At 36.4% G+C, this 16,387-nt stretch overlaps 1 protein-coding gene across 1 annotated transcript; it reads left to right on the forward strand.

The window, feature by feature from the left end:
* Positions 1–781: 781 nt before the first annotated feature.
* Positions 782–3,767, forward strand: rps25 (ribosomal protein S25). Its single transcript, XM_053515674.1, has 5 exons — positions 782–885; positions 1,554–1,646; positions 1,853–2,036; positions 3,526–3,624; positions 3,715–3,767. Exons 1-4 carry the CDS (start codon positions 883–885, stop codon positions 3,618–3,620), a joined length of 375 nt encoding a protein of 124 aa, XP_053371649.1. The 5' UTR covers positions 782–882; the 3' UTR covers positions 3,621–3,624; positions 3,715–3,767.
* The last annotated feature ends 12,620 nt before the right edge of the window (positions 3,768–16,387 follow it).

The following is a 16,387-nucleotide window of genomic DNA, read 5'->3' on the forward strand; positions in this document are numbered from 1 at the left end:
ATAATTTAATAACAAATTTGTCTCGGCTTGCAGAACTCTTGCAAACCAGTTTACTCGCAAACTAAGGTTGCACAGTTCTTTGACCTAAAATTCTGACTTATTACCATAATGGATATAGCCATAATGGTAATACAGTAGATGTGTAATGAAATTATATTGCTTGAAGTCTTTTTATTGAAAGCATACATCAAAAAGAATTTTTTAAAATATTCAAGAATCTTGAAAACATACATAATTGCACAAGTACAACAGAAGTGAAATGCAATTGCAACAAACTATAGACTGTGCAGATTTTTAAGAAGAAAAGGAAAAGACTAAAAGAATAAGTATTTACAAAATAAAAATGACACTAAGGATACTATGATATAACAATATACAATATAATATAAATATAATTTATACAGAAATGTGTGTGACTGTATGCTGAATTTGTTGTTTGTTTAGTGCCCTTATTACCTGGTGGAAGAAGCTGCTGTTCAGTCTTCCAGTATGTGCCCTGAGTGTGCCCAGTATACGTACCAGATGGCAGCCACTGAAACAGAGTGTGATTAGGGTGTTAAATGTCTTTTATAATGCGCTGTCTCCTGGACCTGCACCACCTGATGTAAATGTCCTTGGTTTGAGTGTCCAGGTTGTATCCTGTCCAAGTCTCCTTTGCAGGATACGCACCATAGAAGGTGAAAGAATGAATGAATATAAGGGCGACCTTTTTTGGCCAGGCAGCATGCAGTGTCATACTTTCAACAATCCAGCAGGTGGCGATAATAAATGAAAACTCCATGACGCATAACGTTTCCCGGAAGACGAAGAAGCGCGTGGACAAAGCGGACGTGGATTTTTTTCAGCTTCCTTTCTCTCGCGCAGCTCGCCGAAAGCCTCATCATGGTGTGTACCCGAGCTCAAACTAGACAGAAATAACGTGTTTAAGTGTCAATTTAAAACATGTAGCTCACGTTGGGTGGTCGATGAGGATGTAAATAGTCACAATGAACAAGAAAAACACGCCAAACCTTACAATTTTGTCGTTTTAATAGTATATTTCGTGCGCGTGTGATGCGCTTTAGCATGTCGGCTAGCGAGTTGAGGTTCGCGAGGCGCGCACGCGGCCCAGTGTCAGCTAGCTAGCGAGCCAACGCACGAGCCGGTCTGTGTAGTAAACATAACTAATGATTGGTATTTACTTCATAAAGTGTTTGTATGTTTAATTTACGTGTATGTAACGTTCTCCTCGTTCTTTCGTGTCTTTACAGTGTGCACACCATTACGTTTTGTGCTTAAACTTATCTGCATTTCTAATTGTGTATTAGAGAAGCAAAAATAGGACGGTCTAGATTTATTAATTTGAAACTATTAAATAAATTTTTCATTGGCAGAATATGAATTTGCGAAAAATCCCAAATTGCTTAATTGGGTTTAGCATTTTGGGGGGGCATAAGACTTTTTACACAGATGTTTATATATTTTAGAGAAGCCCATTTAATCAACTAAGCACCATTTTATTAAATTCTCTTACTTTAATTTATTTAAATTACATTTCTGTCATCTGTGTCCAGCCACCTAAGGACAGCAAGCAGAAGAAGGATACGTCCAAGGCCAAAAAGGACAAGGATCCCGTCAATAAATCTGGAGGCAAAGCAAAAAAGAAGGTAGTATTACATCTTTTTACTTGTTTATATTTATCTGTAATGTAAAGATGTCTCTTACACACAGGTCTTATTCTTTCTTCTGTAGATAAGTAATATAAATGAGCTACATATGTTAAGTGTTATTGCTCTTGCTGTCTTGGATTAAAATATATCTGCTTGTCTGTAAATCTGTCAGTATCTAATTTGCGGTTCTTTGTCTTGAGTAGAAGTGGTCCAAAGGAAAGGTGAGGGACAAGCTCAACAACCTGGTCCTCTTCGACAAGGCGACTTATGACAAGCTGTACAAAGAAGTCCCTAACTACAAGCTCATCACACCTGCCGTGGTGTCCGAGAGGCTGAAGATCAGAGGCTCCCTGGCCAGGGCGGCCCTCCTCGAACTGCTCAGCAAAGGTAGCGCAGGGATGCAGTGTGGAAAAACTTGTTAAATCGTCATTTGTGCTAAGCAGCGCGGAGTGATGATTTAAATGAGAGTTGTGAATGAAATTAAGGGAAAAGTCTGTATATGTTAGTGTCTGTGACCGGGATTGGAATCACCAGTCACCTCCTGATACAATATCATATTGGGTACTGATGATATCGGTGCCAACACTAAGTATTAAGGTTTTATAAATATCCCAATTTAATATTAAATTTTTCCTCAATTTAGTAAATTTTTTTAAGTTTTAACCTTAAAGAATTTGAGTAATTAAATGTAGCCCATTTATTATAGCAACAGTTCGTACTTGTAAAACAACTGTAGCATATAAAGACAACAAAAAACTTAAAATACAAGAGTTTACCCTTTAACCTAAATTAGATTAAATTAAGCATGTACCTGTCATCTGCCATAATTATTTCTAAACAAACTTGGTCACACCACACTGAATGAAAATGTGTAAATAGTTTAGTGTGCCACCTGTAGAAGAAAATGTGATTTTTTTTTTTTTTACCTTTCTCAAACGCCTCAAATCTTAAAACTCAATTTGAAAGTGAGTGTGCTGAATTATTACTGCGAACATGCATAACTTTCAACTCTGGTGCACTCTGATTTAAGACTTGGGTAATGAGCAGGTTTGAGACTAATTTGCTGACAGAGTTTGGCGAAAAAGTAAGATTAAAGCTTAATTTTTTTGATGATGTTGTTAGTCTTTCGGCTGCTCCCGGCAAGGGAACGTCACAGCGGAATATCCAGTCCGCACAACAACTTGGCACGGGTTTTACGCCGGGTGCCCTTCCTGACGCAACCCTCGCATTTTATCCGGGCTTGGGACCGGCACGGCATCCAGTGGCTGGGGGGGTTTGGGCACTGGTTGGGAATCGAACCTGGGTCTACCACCTACCACTGAGCCACCAGTGTCCTAATATTTTTGATAATGTAACATTATAAAAATGTTTCTGTTGCGCCACTCAGTACAGAGTCGTTTATATCTAAGTTTAATGTCCGATGATCGGTAATGGTCAATCGAACTGGAAACCATCAACATCATACAGGGATGGATAAAAATGAACATGCGCTAGATAAAACAAGCCTATACATGTGCCCTGTTGTGGGTTTCATGTTTTTGTTATTCAAATGTTCTTCCCTTTCACCTGTGGCAGTAGCAATACAGACAAATGAGAATCAGTTAGATTCGACTACATGATGACCCATAAAGTTAAAGTGCAAATGTTTTTACTTTAATCTGTAAATTGATATTGAGGTTTAGAATGTTTGCTGTAGAGGGTTCGTAAATGATATCCTTTTTTTTTTTTTTTAAAGGGGTGGGGTTTTTTTTCCTCCTTTTTTTCTTTCCTTTATTTTCCTAAAGATCATGGTTTGGCTTTTGTGATTAGAAACTCATCACTTATAGAGTATTGGCCTTTTTTCTTAAAATTGACTTGTCTCTTTCTCTGTATTTAGGTATGATCAAGCTTGTGTCAAAGCACAGGGCTCAGGTGATCTACACACGAAACACCAAGGGCACTGATGAGGGAGCACCTGAGAAGGATGCGTAAGAAGGTGAGCATTTTATATATATATATATATATATAAATTTCTGCATTATTTGAGCAACTTATCATGTTTAATTTTTTCTTCTTTACTTTTCAGGTTCCACTCTGGCTCAATGTGTTTTGTATAGTTAAATAAACAACAAAAAATGATTTTTGGTCTCGTTTGAGTTTGTCAAGTGTCTGTGTGATAAAACATTAGGTTTCTTGTGAACATGTTGGAATCAGATTCATTGTGGTGTCGGTCATAGAGTAAACCTCACTGCAGGTTTGTTGGGAGTTACATTCCTACCTGTCCAGATTGGTGCAAAAATTTAACTTTTTCCCCCTCAGTCACTGTGTAATTATCTATTCATTACATCCTTAATTAAAATGTTGGCATTTCATGCAGCTCATCCTTAACTCTCCCCCTTTATTTTCAACTGTGTAAATCTACTGGACTCATTAGCCTGTCTGTAGCCCTACACTGCCGTCCTTTGGTGTAAAAAAAAAAAAAGAGCGAGAGAGAAAAAAAGCATCATGTTTTATTTACTTCCTGCAGTGTTGTGCATCCTCACTCCATAATAAGAAATCTACAAATGACAGAAATCCTGACTCTGAAGGAGTCTTTCACTTTGCATCATGATTAAGTATTTAAAGTACCACGTAGTGCTGTATCAGTGTGTGAATGCAAAGTGTACTTGAAAACATGTTTAATGTGGGGGTGTTCTGGTCAAACCGGGACTAGTAATGAAGCGTCTGGTGAATGGAGCCCTAAACAAGATTGACATTAATAGAAGGCTTCAAGCACAGTACGGTGATGAGTCTTAGCTGCAGTAAAACATTTGAATAGTGCAAATGTTTTAAAGAAGTCCACATCTGCGAATCCCAGCTGAAGTGCCGTCCTTCCTATGAGCATTCAGCAGGTAGAATGGCTGATAATTGAAAATCGGTGTTGCCGATCTGTCTGAAAGACTCCTCTGTCTGTGGGAACTAGAGACAGTCATTCACCAATGCCACTTGTACATTACAGCAAGCTACATACCCCGGACAAAGTGAGTTCTTAACTCGCTTCAAGCCATTTCCACAGGGATTCCTAGGAAGCCTGTGTTTCAGATGGGAACATGGCTCTGGTGACTCAAAACTTTCGACCTTGGTGTCTTAGCAATAGATAAATTAATTAGTTTGGCCGGGGATTTAAATGTCCCGGTTTGACTGGAACATCCCTCGTAATAAAAAAAGTACTCATGGACAGTTATTAGTGTTTTATTGATTATGCTGAAGTGATGGATGGTAGCTCAGCTGTGTATTTCCAAAGCACATCCATTTCCAAGACAGCTTTGCAAAACCCGTTTTTGTTTTGTTTATCCCTACGCGTCTGCAGATAACTCGTTAATTTAGTAAATTAAGCCTTAATATTCAGCAGCAAATGATGTATAGTTCTGTTCTTGAAGACAAAAAAAAAATAAAAACCACAAGGTGCGTTCCAATCAGTCTGAAGTGCCCTGTTAAGTGTGATTCAAACCGAAGGGAGCGAAACTGTTCAGTTCAAAGTTTATTACGAACAGGTCTTCACTGCATCAGAAAAGCGAATGACAATTTTCTCATAAGTCATTGTCTTGCTGGAGCGTGAAAAAAATGGACATTGAGAAAGGATTCATATATTTATCATAATTATCGAGGACATCATATTAAAAGCTCACAAGATGTTAAAATTTAGTTGAAAAAAGAAATACTTAGTATTCTATAAAAATGCTAATTTGATCTGTACCTCAATTTAATCACTATTACTAATCAGTACAATAAAAGTTATACACGTTTCAGTAGTATGTTCGGTAATGGAATCGGTTTTGTTTCAGTAAAAATTCAACATTTAATGTCCGAAGTGTGAAATCTGATATGTCACACTACGGACATTACCATGGTAACGCACGGAGGAAGTGACGTCTGCACTGGTCACTTCGCGGTGTTTTTTCGAATGGTGATGTTTTGTCAAAGGAAGTTCCCTTAACTGACACTCCCTGCACTTTTAAAGTACACTTCGGAATGGGACGCAGCCTCAGTTAATGCGTTACAATACAGGAAATGGCCGTGTGGGTTCTTCTGCGCATGCCAAAACAGGGAAAAACAGCGATGCCATGCTACCGCTAGATGGCGATATTGCTTTTTGGAAATAAATAAAAGTCCTAGATAATGAGACAAAAATAAATAAATAATAAAACACTAAAAATTATTCAACTCCCATTGGAAAATTACTAAATTGCAGCTGTTTAACAGGCACAATTTAAATGGCTCAACACAACTAATATAAGTATTGTTTCCAAGGTCAACACAAAATTCTACTTTTAATGACTTAAAAATGATTAAGTATCAAAATTAGCTCAGAAGGCTAAGGCACCGAGTCTCTGATCGGAAGGTTGGTGGTTTGAGCCCCAGCTCCACCAGGTTACCACAAGAGCAAAGCCCTTAACCCTATCTGCTCTAGGGGCACTGTATCATGGTGGTGCCTGCTGAGATGTGCAAAGAATCTTATTGTGCAGTAATGTATAGGTGGCAAATAAGTTAGTCCAGAATGCAGCAGTAAGAGTCTTCACTAGAACCAAAAGATACCAGCACACCACACCTATCTTATCCACACTGCAATGGCTCCCTGTGAATTTTCGCATCAATTTTAAAATACTACTTTTGATATATAAAGCATTAAATGGTCTCGCGCCGCAGTATCTGAGTGAACTGCTTACGATCCGCCACGCCTACTTCGATCAAAGGATGCAGGCTGCTTGTCAGTACCGCATATTATGAAAACTTAATTCATACACGTTCACATCTTATACAAACTTAAATAATTCTTTTGATTCTGTAAAGCTGCTTTGCCACAATGTCAATTATTAAAAGCGCTATACAAATAAAATTGGATTGAAAATAATTGCTTAACTTAATCTTCAGTACTTAGTATAGCCTCCTTTAGCTATTATGACCTGCTGCAAACGTGATGTAAAGCCAGAGACCAGCGAGAACCTGGCAATATTTCTGAGTGATCTCAGCCCATTCCTCATGGTCAACGTCCTCTTAGTCAGTAAGATTCATGGGTTTGCACACTTCTGACTGTGATGGCCACTAGAACTCTCTGAAATCAAGCCTTGCTGAACCTTGAAGTATGCTTGGGATCATTGTCCTGTTGGAGGGTCCAGTGACAGAAGTTTTATCTTCTTTACAGATGGCTTGACGTTTTTCTTCAAGAATACTTAATAGAATCAATCATGTCCTCCACACTTTGCCAGAGGAAGTAAAGCAACCCCAGAGCATCACCAAGCCACCACCAAGTTTCACTGTAGGCAGGGTGCAATTTTCTGCATATGCTTCATTCTTTCTCCACCAAACAACCGACTTTTATTGTATTTTGGTGTCAGTAGTGGGGAACATCTCAGTGTTTTCTATGTTTATATACATACATATGTACGTATATGCACGTTATAGTGCAGAGTAAGACTTCGGTGCCGGCTGCCACCAAATCTCTGTAGGTCCTTTGCAGTCAAATAAAGGGTTTTTTCACCACTTTCCTCAGGAATCTGGTAACAGCGGGTGACAGCCACATCCAGACAGTGTAACTTTAAACTTGTGAAATGGGCTTCCTACTGTATTTCTAGAAACATTTAGTACCTTTTGCTATTTCTTTAAAATTAATTTAAATTTTTGGTTTGTGCAAGGCATTGATTTTTTTCTCTTTGTGGACAATTCTAATCTTATTACCTGCAAGTTATTAATTTTGGCCAAAAAATTTAAATGGAAGTTAAATAATTTTGTTTGCAACTGTATAATATGTAATATAAATATATTGCATATAGGCATAATATATTCATAATATAAATATTAAAATGTTATCAATTGAACTATTGTAAAATTATTATTTACATGTTATTAATATCTAAGGCAAAATGAAAAACCAATGAATTTTTTTTTACAAAAGCAGCAAAATGTTTATGTTGTAATGGAACATTTCGTGCTAATACACTTGGGTTTACTCCCTGGTGGTCTGCTATAACTACACAATTCCATCCATCCATCTAGGAAGTTCTTTAGTTGAACCAGGGACCATAAAGACAAATCTTGGCCATTGTATTTATTTCCATTTATTTAACCTTCAGCCAACATTGACACACTTTGTGGCAATTTGAGAAAAAACGATTAAAGCACCCGGAGGAAACTTACCAAGCAGGGGAAGAACACGCAAACTCCATGCACATAGACCACAGAAAGGGGAATCGAACCTGGACCCTAGAGGTGTAATGTGACTGCCACTAAGCCACAGTACCACCAACTACATGATTATAAAATATAATTGCTGATATTATTCAAAATGTGTTATTTGTCTAATGTGTAAAAATCAATTTAACATGTCATTCATTAAATATTCCTTTCCAAAAATTATAATTTATATGCTACAGAAATGTGCACTTAACCCTGGTGAACACATTGAAACCTCTGATATATTTATAATATTCAGCTTACATGTTAAAAATAATTTTTTGTTCTTGTTGTTGTTTTTTAATTATTATTATTATTATTTGATCGGGGGATGGAGATAAGTATCTGCAGTCTTGTTCTCCTTATTTTCAATTGCATGACAGGTCATTGCCTGAAGAAGACACTTTGAATGTTACCAAAGTCTATTATTAATTAAAAATAATATTTGCATTGTCACTTACAAGTCTTTAACATTTTCATCTCATTACATCATCAGATGTATGTTAATGTAGTCAATTGTTTAATGGATCTGCAATTGCACAAATGCTGTTACATAAAAGTTTCATAGTTAACTTCTAATTCAGTATGCATAACATTTTTAGTAGTAATCTTTAATATTTAAGTAATGTGATGAAGCCTACGCTGCCTCCTTGAGCTCCTGCATATTATGACCTACTGTATAGAATAAAAGCATGTTGGAATTTTAATGATCTTCTGACCTATGCAGGAAGTTCTACAGATTTATATTTTGCGTTTACATGGGTGTGTTTATAACATTACTAGGCCTTTGTTATCAGTTTGTTAAAACTTGGGGAACCAGTTAGGCTATTGTTTTTAGTCATAAAGTAAAATATGTGAAGTTAGGAAACACCATACACCAATCAGCCATAACATTAAAACGACCTGTTGAACAATTTGTAGCTCTTAATTGTACCTACAAAACAGCTTAGGCACGGACTCCAAAAGATATCTGAAGATGTGCTGCGCCATCTGTCAACAAGCCATTAGCAGCAGATTCTTTATGTCCTGTAAATTGTGATGTGAGGCTTCCATGGATCAGAGTTGTTCGTCTAGCACAGCTGTTTTGAACAAAGTGTTCATGTCTGATCTTCATTGAAATCTGGCGAATTTAGAGTCCAAGTCAACATCCGGAACTCTTTGTCACATTCCTCAAACCAATCCTGAACAAATGTATGCAGGGTGTTAGGGTGCATTATCCTACTGATAGAGCCTTTTGCTGTTACGGCGTACTGTTTTCCTGAAAAGGCCTATTTGGCCTGCCATGAATTCTAGAACTCAATGTTTCCCAGAAAAGCTCCACATTTCCCTGCTGGCTTGCTTCTTCCCATATTGCATCCTGATGTCATCTCTTCCCTAGATACTGACATCTACAGTACTGGGCAAAAGTCTTGACTGTATTCTATTTTTAATGTAGTCTTGATGAAGAGTTCTCTAGTTCTATTTTGATTGTTAAGCCACACAGTGACCTACGAATCATTTAGTCATAAAACACATCTAACTTTCGTCATGAACCAGCGAGAAATAGGTGCAGATGAAGACATGATCAAGCCGGTGATTAGTGTACTGCTGTTGCTGAGTGGTTGGAATGGACAAGAGGGGATATGAGGGTGCTGCTTAGGTTGTTAGATTAAAAAAAAAATACTTTTTAAACATATCTTCAGGCACAACCTGTTACAGTTAATCATGTTTACCATTTTCCCTATAGGAGGCATGAGACTTTTGCACAGTACAATACATGATGTAAAAGGAAATGATTCATTAGGTCAGGCCACCTCCTTTTTTGATCCATGATCTGGTTCTGATGTTCAAATGCCTATAGTAGAAAAAGAAGAAGAAGAAGAAGAAGCATTTATATGATAATAGCAATGATATTGTTTAGAAAGTTCAGTAATTGGTATTACTGATTTTTTATAAACCTCCAGCTGTTCTTTTAAATATTTTGAGGACAATGCACTGCCATCCAATGAGGATACAATTGTTTATTCAGAACATCAGACTAGTTTACATTCTGTTTTTAAAGACATCAGTTTCTGATCTACTTTTTCTACATTTCTTCCTACCTTGCTGTTCATTGCTATTTATGCTCTCTGAAGAGTGAGGTCACTGAGGTTACTGCGCATGTACTCACTGTGGTGTATTTAACCAATTGTCACATATAATAAAACCAAAGTGATTATAAAACTAGTCTGGCAAATATCTACCAAATATACTGTAGAATTTTAGGAAACAGCGATTTGACATTTAAAATATAACAAATGCCCACGGAAAACCATGAAAAGCACAGTAAGGCTGATGAAAACATGACGGCAGCTCCGTTCCATTAACCTCTTCATCTACTGTAAATTAGCAAACGTAACACAAGTTCATCATGTAGATTATATCACATGTTTATTGTATTACATTTACAAAGTGTTTATTACGATGCCATTACCTGAGATAAAATAGTCACTACACAAGCAGTAGTGAGACCAACAGGGGCTCATGTGTGACCAGGATTAGTTACATCTTCCTGCTGGGTGACTGATAACAACAAATCTCATTCTTTTTGTTAATGGGAAACTAATAAAACAAAAGTCTTCCAGGTTGTTGGGGTATTCTTCATGCACAACAACTGTCCAGCATTGTAAAACCTCAGACTGATGGCCAGACAAAATAGCAGCTGGCTAATTTTACATCGGGTCTGACATCATATGTAAGAGCTCTATTAAATGCATAATCACAGGCTTACATCACCCCTCTCATTTTGATTGAAAATTTCAGTCTGTTCTGATTGAAGTGGCTACATGGTGCATTTTTATTCAGACTGTTATTCTGTGTCTTAGTGGAATATTTGGCAAGAATATTTTTCAGTTCACCCGTTAGTGGTTTTAAAGTTATGGCAGATTGGTGGTAAGACATTTACAAGTAATGGAGGGGCTAATCCGTGCACTGAGGCAAGCTAGTACTAAAATTTAAACCTAAATATTCTGAGATTTGAGACAACTCTTCAGTCACTGGAGCAGGTATGTCAACACTGGAATACTAGAAACTGAACTGACACTCACAACGGTCCTTTCACAGCTATCACATACTACATACTTTGTGTGTTATAAAGTAATGCTTATATAATGACACATTTGTTGCTAATGTTTCACAAATAGAAACCTGATATTTGAGTAAACCTCATTTTTTGTTAACATGCCAATAACCTGAATAAAACAAACTGTCATTGTATTTGTTTTTAAGTATTTTTAAGTATTTTGTAAGTAATTTTGACCATTGGGAAAAAATAGTCACATTTAAAAAAAAAAAGATTTCTAGATTTTGTTAAAATTCTTACTCAGTAATAATAATAATAATAATAATAATAAAAATAAAAATAATAATAATAATAAAACAAATTCTAACATTGGTTTAGAACTACAGTACATTAGTATGGAATCAGCAACATAATGGATTTGTCAATTTTAAAATGCTAAATTAAATGTAAGTCATCATATCAAGTCAGGTGCTAAGTCACACAGGTTAGTTTTGCACTATGGCCAATAGATTTCAGTAGGTGAAATGCATGAAATTTTCAATTTTGCTAAAATTCATGTTGTTAAATACCTTAACTTTCTGCTCCCTTAATAGAATTGAGGTTTTAATACAGAACATTGTTTTAAATCACATTAACGCACACTATTTAACCTGGTTATTCCATCTGTCATAAAAAAACATGCTTTTTCCCACTTTTTTTCCTGCTATAAACCCAAGCTGCTGATAAAGTTAATTAAAGTAATTTTAAGAGTAGCAAGGAAATCCTGGTGTCAAAATGAGGCTGAGAGTTCTATCTTCTTAAACTATTCTAAAACAGGAATTTAACACCGCGTTCCAAATTATTATGCTAATTGGATGTAAGTGTCATAAACATTAAATGTTTTTTTTTTTTATTAAACTCATGGATGGTATTGTGTCTCAGGGCTCTTTGGATCACTGAAATGAATCTCAGACACCTGTGATAATTAGTTTGCCAGATGAGCCCAATTAAAGGAAAAGTACTGAAGAAGGTTGTTCCACAGTATTAAGCAGGCCACAGGTTTCAAGCAATATGGGAAAGAAAAAGGGTCTCTCTGCTGCTGAAAAGCGTCACATATTGCAATGCCTTGGACAAGGTATAAAAACATTAGATATTTCATGAAAACTTAAGCGTGATCATCATACTGTGAAGACATTTGTGGCTGATTCAGAGCACAGACAGGTTCGTGCAGATAGAGGCAGAATGAGAAAGGTTTCTGCCAGACAAATTCATCGGATTAAGAAAGCAGCAAACAGGTATTTGAAGCAACTGGTGCCTCTGGAGTCCCACAAACCTCAAGGTGTAGGATCCTTTAAAGGCTTGCAGTTGTGCATAAACCTACTATTCGGCCACCCCTAATCAATGCTCACAAGCAGAAACGGTTGCAGTGTGCCCAGGCATACCTAAAGACAACCCTGGATGGTCTAGGAGGTGCCGGAGTCATGTTTTGGGCCGGAATCATGGAAAGAGAGCTGGTAGACCCAGGTTTAGGGTCCCTGAAGGTATGAAAATGACCTCTGCAAAGTATATTGATTCTTCCATGGTACAAAAAGAAGAACCGTAACAAGCAAAATCTCCTGAAGAAGATTGGCGGACGTCCTATTGGCAGCAGATTCCAACCTGTGTGCCGATTTCCAGTGCCGAGTTTTTGAACATGTTAAAACCCCCAAAAGGCCAGAATGATTAAGAAAAAGTTTAAGAAAAGAAAAAAAATCCTAAAAAGAAGAAGAGGGCCTTCACACATTTATGGCATTAGCACTATTAAAAAAACATTATTAGACCAATGGCGATGACATCGTCGTTATGTTGTCATTATGCTGAAGTCATGGTGCTTGGGACATAATAATAATAATAATAATAATAATAATTACAATGCCAAAGCTAACATAAATCTGCCATATTTAAAAAAAGAAATTTGAAAAATTTGATTGCTTTTACTTTAAAACAAGACAGACCTGTTAATCACACTTAGCAGAAATGCAATAGCAATTATACTGTATATAAAACACAGACACGCCCAGTAAAATGGTAGGTTTATGTGAAGGAAAAAAGGAAGAAAGAAAAGAAGAAAAGAAATCAGGAAATCAAAGTAAATTATATCAGAATATTTTTTCAATTTTAATGTGACACAGCAAACAGCAAAAATCTAATAAAAAAAAGCAGGTCTCTAATAGGTCAGTATAGAGCTCTGGTTATGTATTAAGTAAAATCTGTGAAATATTTTGACACACCTAATTTATTTTATTTTTTTTACTTTAACTTTCTTTTTATTATTTCTTTATTTTAATATTCATTATATGTCCATGAGTTTATGCACACCTGATCATCAGACCAGTATGCTTGTGTTGACCCTCCCACTCCAAAGGATGTAGTCTCTCTTTGATGTTATAATGTGCTCCACCCTTATCTCCTGGGAAGGCTTTCCACTAGATTTTTAAACCCTGGCTGTGTGGATTAGTCTTCATTCAGTTACAATGGCATTACTAAGCTCTGGCACTGATGTCGAGGAGGCTCCAGTTCCAGTTCATCTCAAAGGTGGTGAAAGGTTCAGTATGTTTTTAGTTTAGTCATGGGATTGTGCAGGACACATGCAAGTGCATAAAGTTCAACTTTTTTCAACTATCTTTACATACCATGTCTTCATAGAGCTAACATTATGGATCTCACAGTGGAATGAAGTGAAATTGTATCGCTATCTAATACAAACAAATTGATGTATAGTAGATATTTTTGCTTATTACAAAAATATTTGTTATGCCAGAAAATCATTGCATAAGTATAATACTCATATAGAGTAAATAAGTGTTGTATAGTTGAATGAGTTAGGTGATTTAAGTGTGCTTGGGTTTTTTTTTATATTCTGACTTTATTTTGTGGAATTATTATTATTATTATTATTATTATTATTATATGTGCATTACTATTGTTTCCCACAAGTACGTGCCTTCTTTGCTTGATAACCCCAATTGAAGGCAACTCAAATCATCAATACTGGTTACCAAACCCTTGTATTTTTAATTTGTTTGTTTTCTAGAAAGCCCAAAACTGTGAAACTTATAATTCTTGGGTAGCAACACGAGACAATGGATTTACACACCCGAGTCATACACATAGGTCATGGTAAGCATTTAGTCTCTTTTGCTAGCAGTACTCGAGGTGAGTGAGCCCTAAAGGCAGCATCTGGGCTAAATTAGGACCACCGTCATGGGAAATAGAGGCTAAGCTAAATTTTGGAAGCATTCTTTGCTAATGATTAAAGAGTGTAAATGCCTGCCATAAGTGAACCATCATTTGTGTCCAATGTCTGCTGCTGGGATGGCGAAGCTAATCTAGCTAACAAGTAATGGTAAACTATGTCACCAAGAGTGTTGCCTGAAAATGCAACCAAACACACACCATAAATATCCACATTCAGTTCTTCAGTGATGGCACTTGCTTCTTTTGGCAAACAATAAAACCAGGATCATTTTTTTTAATCTGTGAAGAGAGCTTATGATGAATTCCCACGTCCAGCCTTTCGAAGTGGTCTCAAAGTGAAATTGTAGGGGAAATCTCCAATATCAACAGAAAATATCTAAAAAGAATGTTATCAAAATCTTAACCAGACAGTTGTATGGAATGCCTTCATGTTTTAGAATTACAATTTCCCTTCACTGTAACTAAGATGACCAAACCTGTTCCAGTATGACCACGCACTTGTGCACAAAAATTCAGCTCCATAAATTATCACATGGTGTGTTAAGGTTGGAGTAGAAGAACTCATGAACACCTTTGAAATGATCTGGAACAAAGGCTGCTTCTCAGATCTCATTGCGCCAACATCAGTGGCTTCGCTGGCCTTAACTTCAAACACTGATCATGTCTTGGCTGATTGAGTGATTAAATTTACAATCCTTTTAGGAATAAGCTTTCAATAAGTTCAAAGTTTGCCAGTATGTGATCCGATTGAACTGGTCATCACAGCCTGTATGACCTGAGATACTGTGCTTAAAGAAAAAACGATGAATGCCTTATCTAACATTGATTTTTTTTGGACAAAGGTCAAAGAGAAACTAGTTCACATCTCACCATGCCCGCACAAAATCTCTTAATCACATAAACAAATCTGATTCTTATAATCCTGCTTACTAACCATACAGCATGATTTATTCCACTGTAATAACACGGTGAAGACAAACTATAATCACATGACATAAAAAAACTTAACTGCCATTCATAAAATCTCCATCCTCTGTATATTTAGGGAAATATGAACACTGAAATGAAAACTTCTTTTTTTTTATTTTTTTAGGCAATCTGTGATTGTGATTGAAACATGAAGGTGACTTTACAAGAAATCGATGAACAGTTTCTTATTTAGAAAAGAAATAAATAAAAAACTATACTAGGGCTACAGGGTGATGTGAGGAGTTACTGTGACCACCACAGGGTATTTTATTGTTTTTGTACTTTAGTGATTTTTCATTAATTGGCATTTTAGCTATATTAATAACAATAATAGCTATATGTAATGTTGGCTTAGCAGGGAAAGAGTTTAATGTTGTTGATCCGGCCTCCAAATTCCCCAGATCCCAATCTGACTGAACAGCCAAGGGATGCGTCAAACAAACAAGTCCGATCCATGGAGGGCCGACTCCGCAATCTACAGCACCCAAAGGATTCGGTGCCAACGTCCTGCTGCCAGACACCACAGCATAACCTCAGAGGGCCTGCAGAGCCACATGCCAAAGTGGCACAAGGGAAACACAAAACCTGAGTGGTTTTAATGTTAATGAATTTAATGTTATGGCTAAGCAGTGCCTGTGTGTGTCATCATACATATCAATGATTATACCTTTTCCTCTTTTTCAAACAGTTTTATTCTTAAACAGTTTATTCTTAAACTTAGAATCTCTAACTGGAGATTCTGCCATTCGAGTCCAAATAAATAATTCATTACTACTAAGTTCAATAATACATACCTTTGCTTTTTAGCTGCACTACTGACCGAGCTGCTGCTTATCAAATAAATCAGCATTTTATTTTTTGGAAAATTCATCATTATTGTGGTATAGATTAATATATAGCAGTAACCAGTACAAAACAAAACTCAATTAAAGATCCCCATAGTAATTTGTTTACTATAGAAAACTTGAGTACATAAAGGAACATACCATAATATTACCATTAGACATTAAAATGTTAGGAACTATAGGACTTCACAGAGTACTAAGGTTGATACTGTGTCACTTCAGTTCGTACAGTGAACGTACTTTGCTGTGTAACATACTTTGGGGGTTACCATAGTACTTTTTGGGTACCACATTGGCTACCAAGGTTTAGCAGGTATACACTGTGCAAAAGTTTGTACTATGTTAGAACCATGTACCATAATGTGCTATGTGTATTATATCAGGTAAAAAAAATCATAAACATTTTATGGGTTTGATATATCAGTTCACAGTATACTGTATATATGTGCAGTTTTATAACTGAAGCAAGTATTTTGGTG

The sequence above is a fragment of the Clarias gariepinus genome, chromosome 17 (assembly GCF_024256425.1).
Source record: "Clarias gariepinus isolate MV-2021 ecotype Netherlands chromosome 17, CGAR_prim_01v2, whole genome shotgun sequence".
Taxonomy (NCBI): Eukaryota; Metazoa; Chordata; class Actinopteri; order Siluriformes; family Clariidae; genus Clarias; species Clarias gariepinus.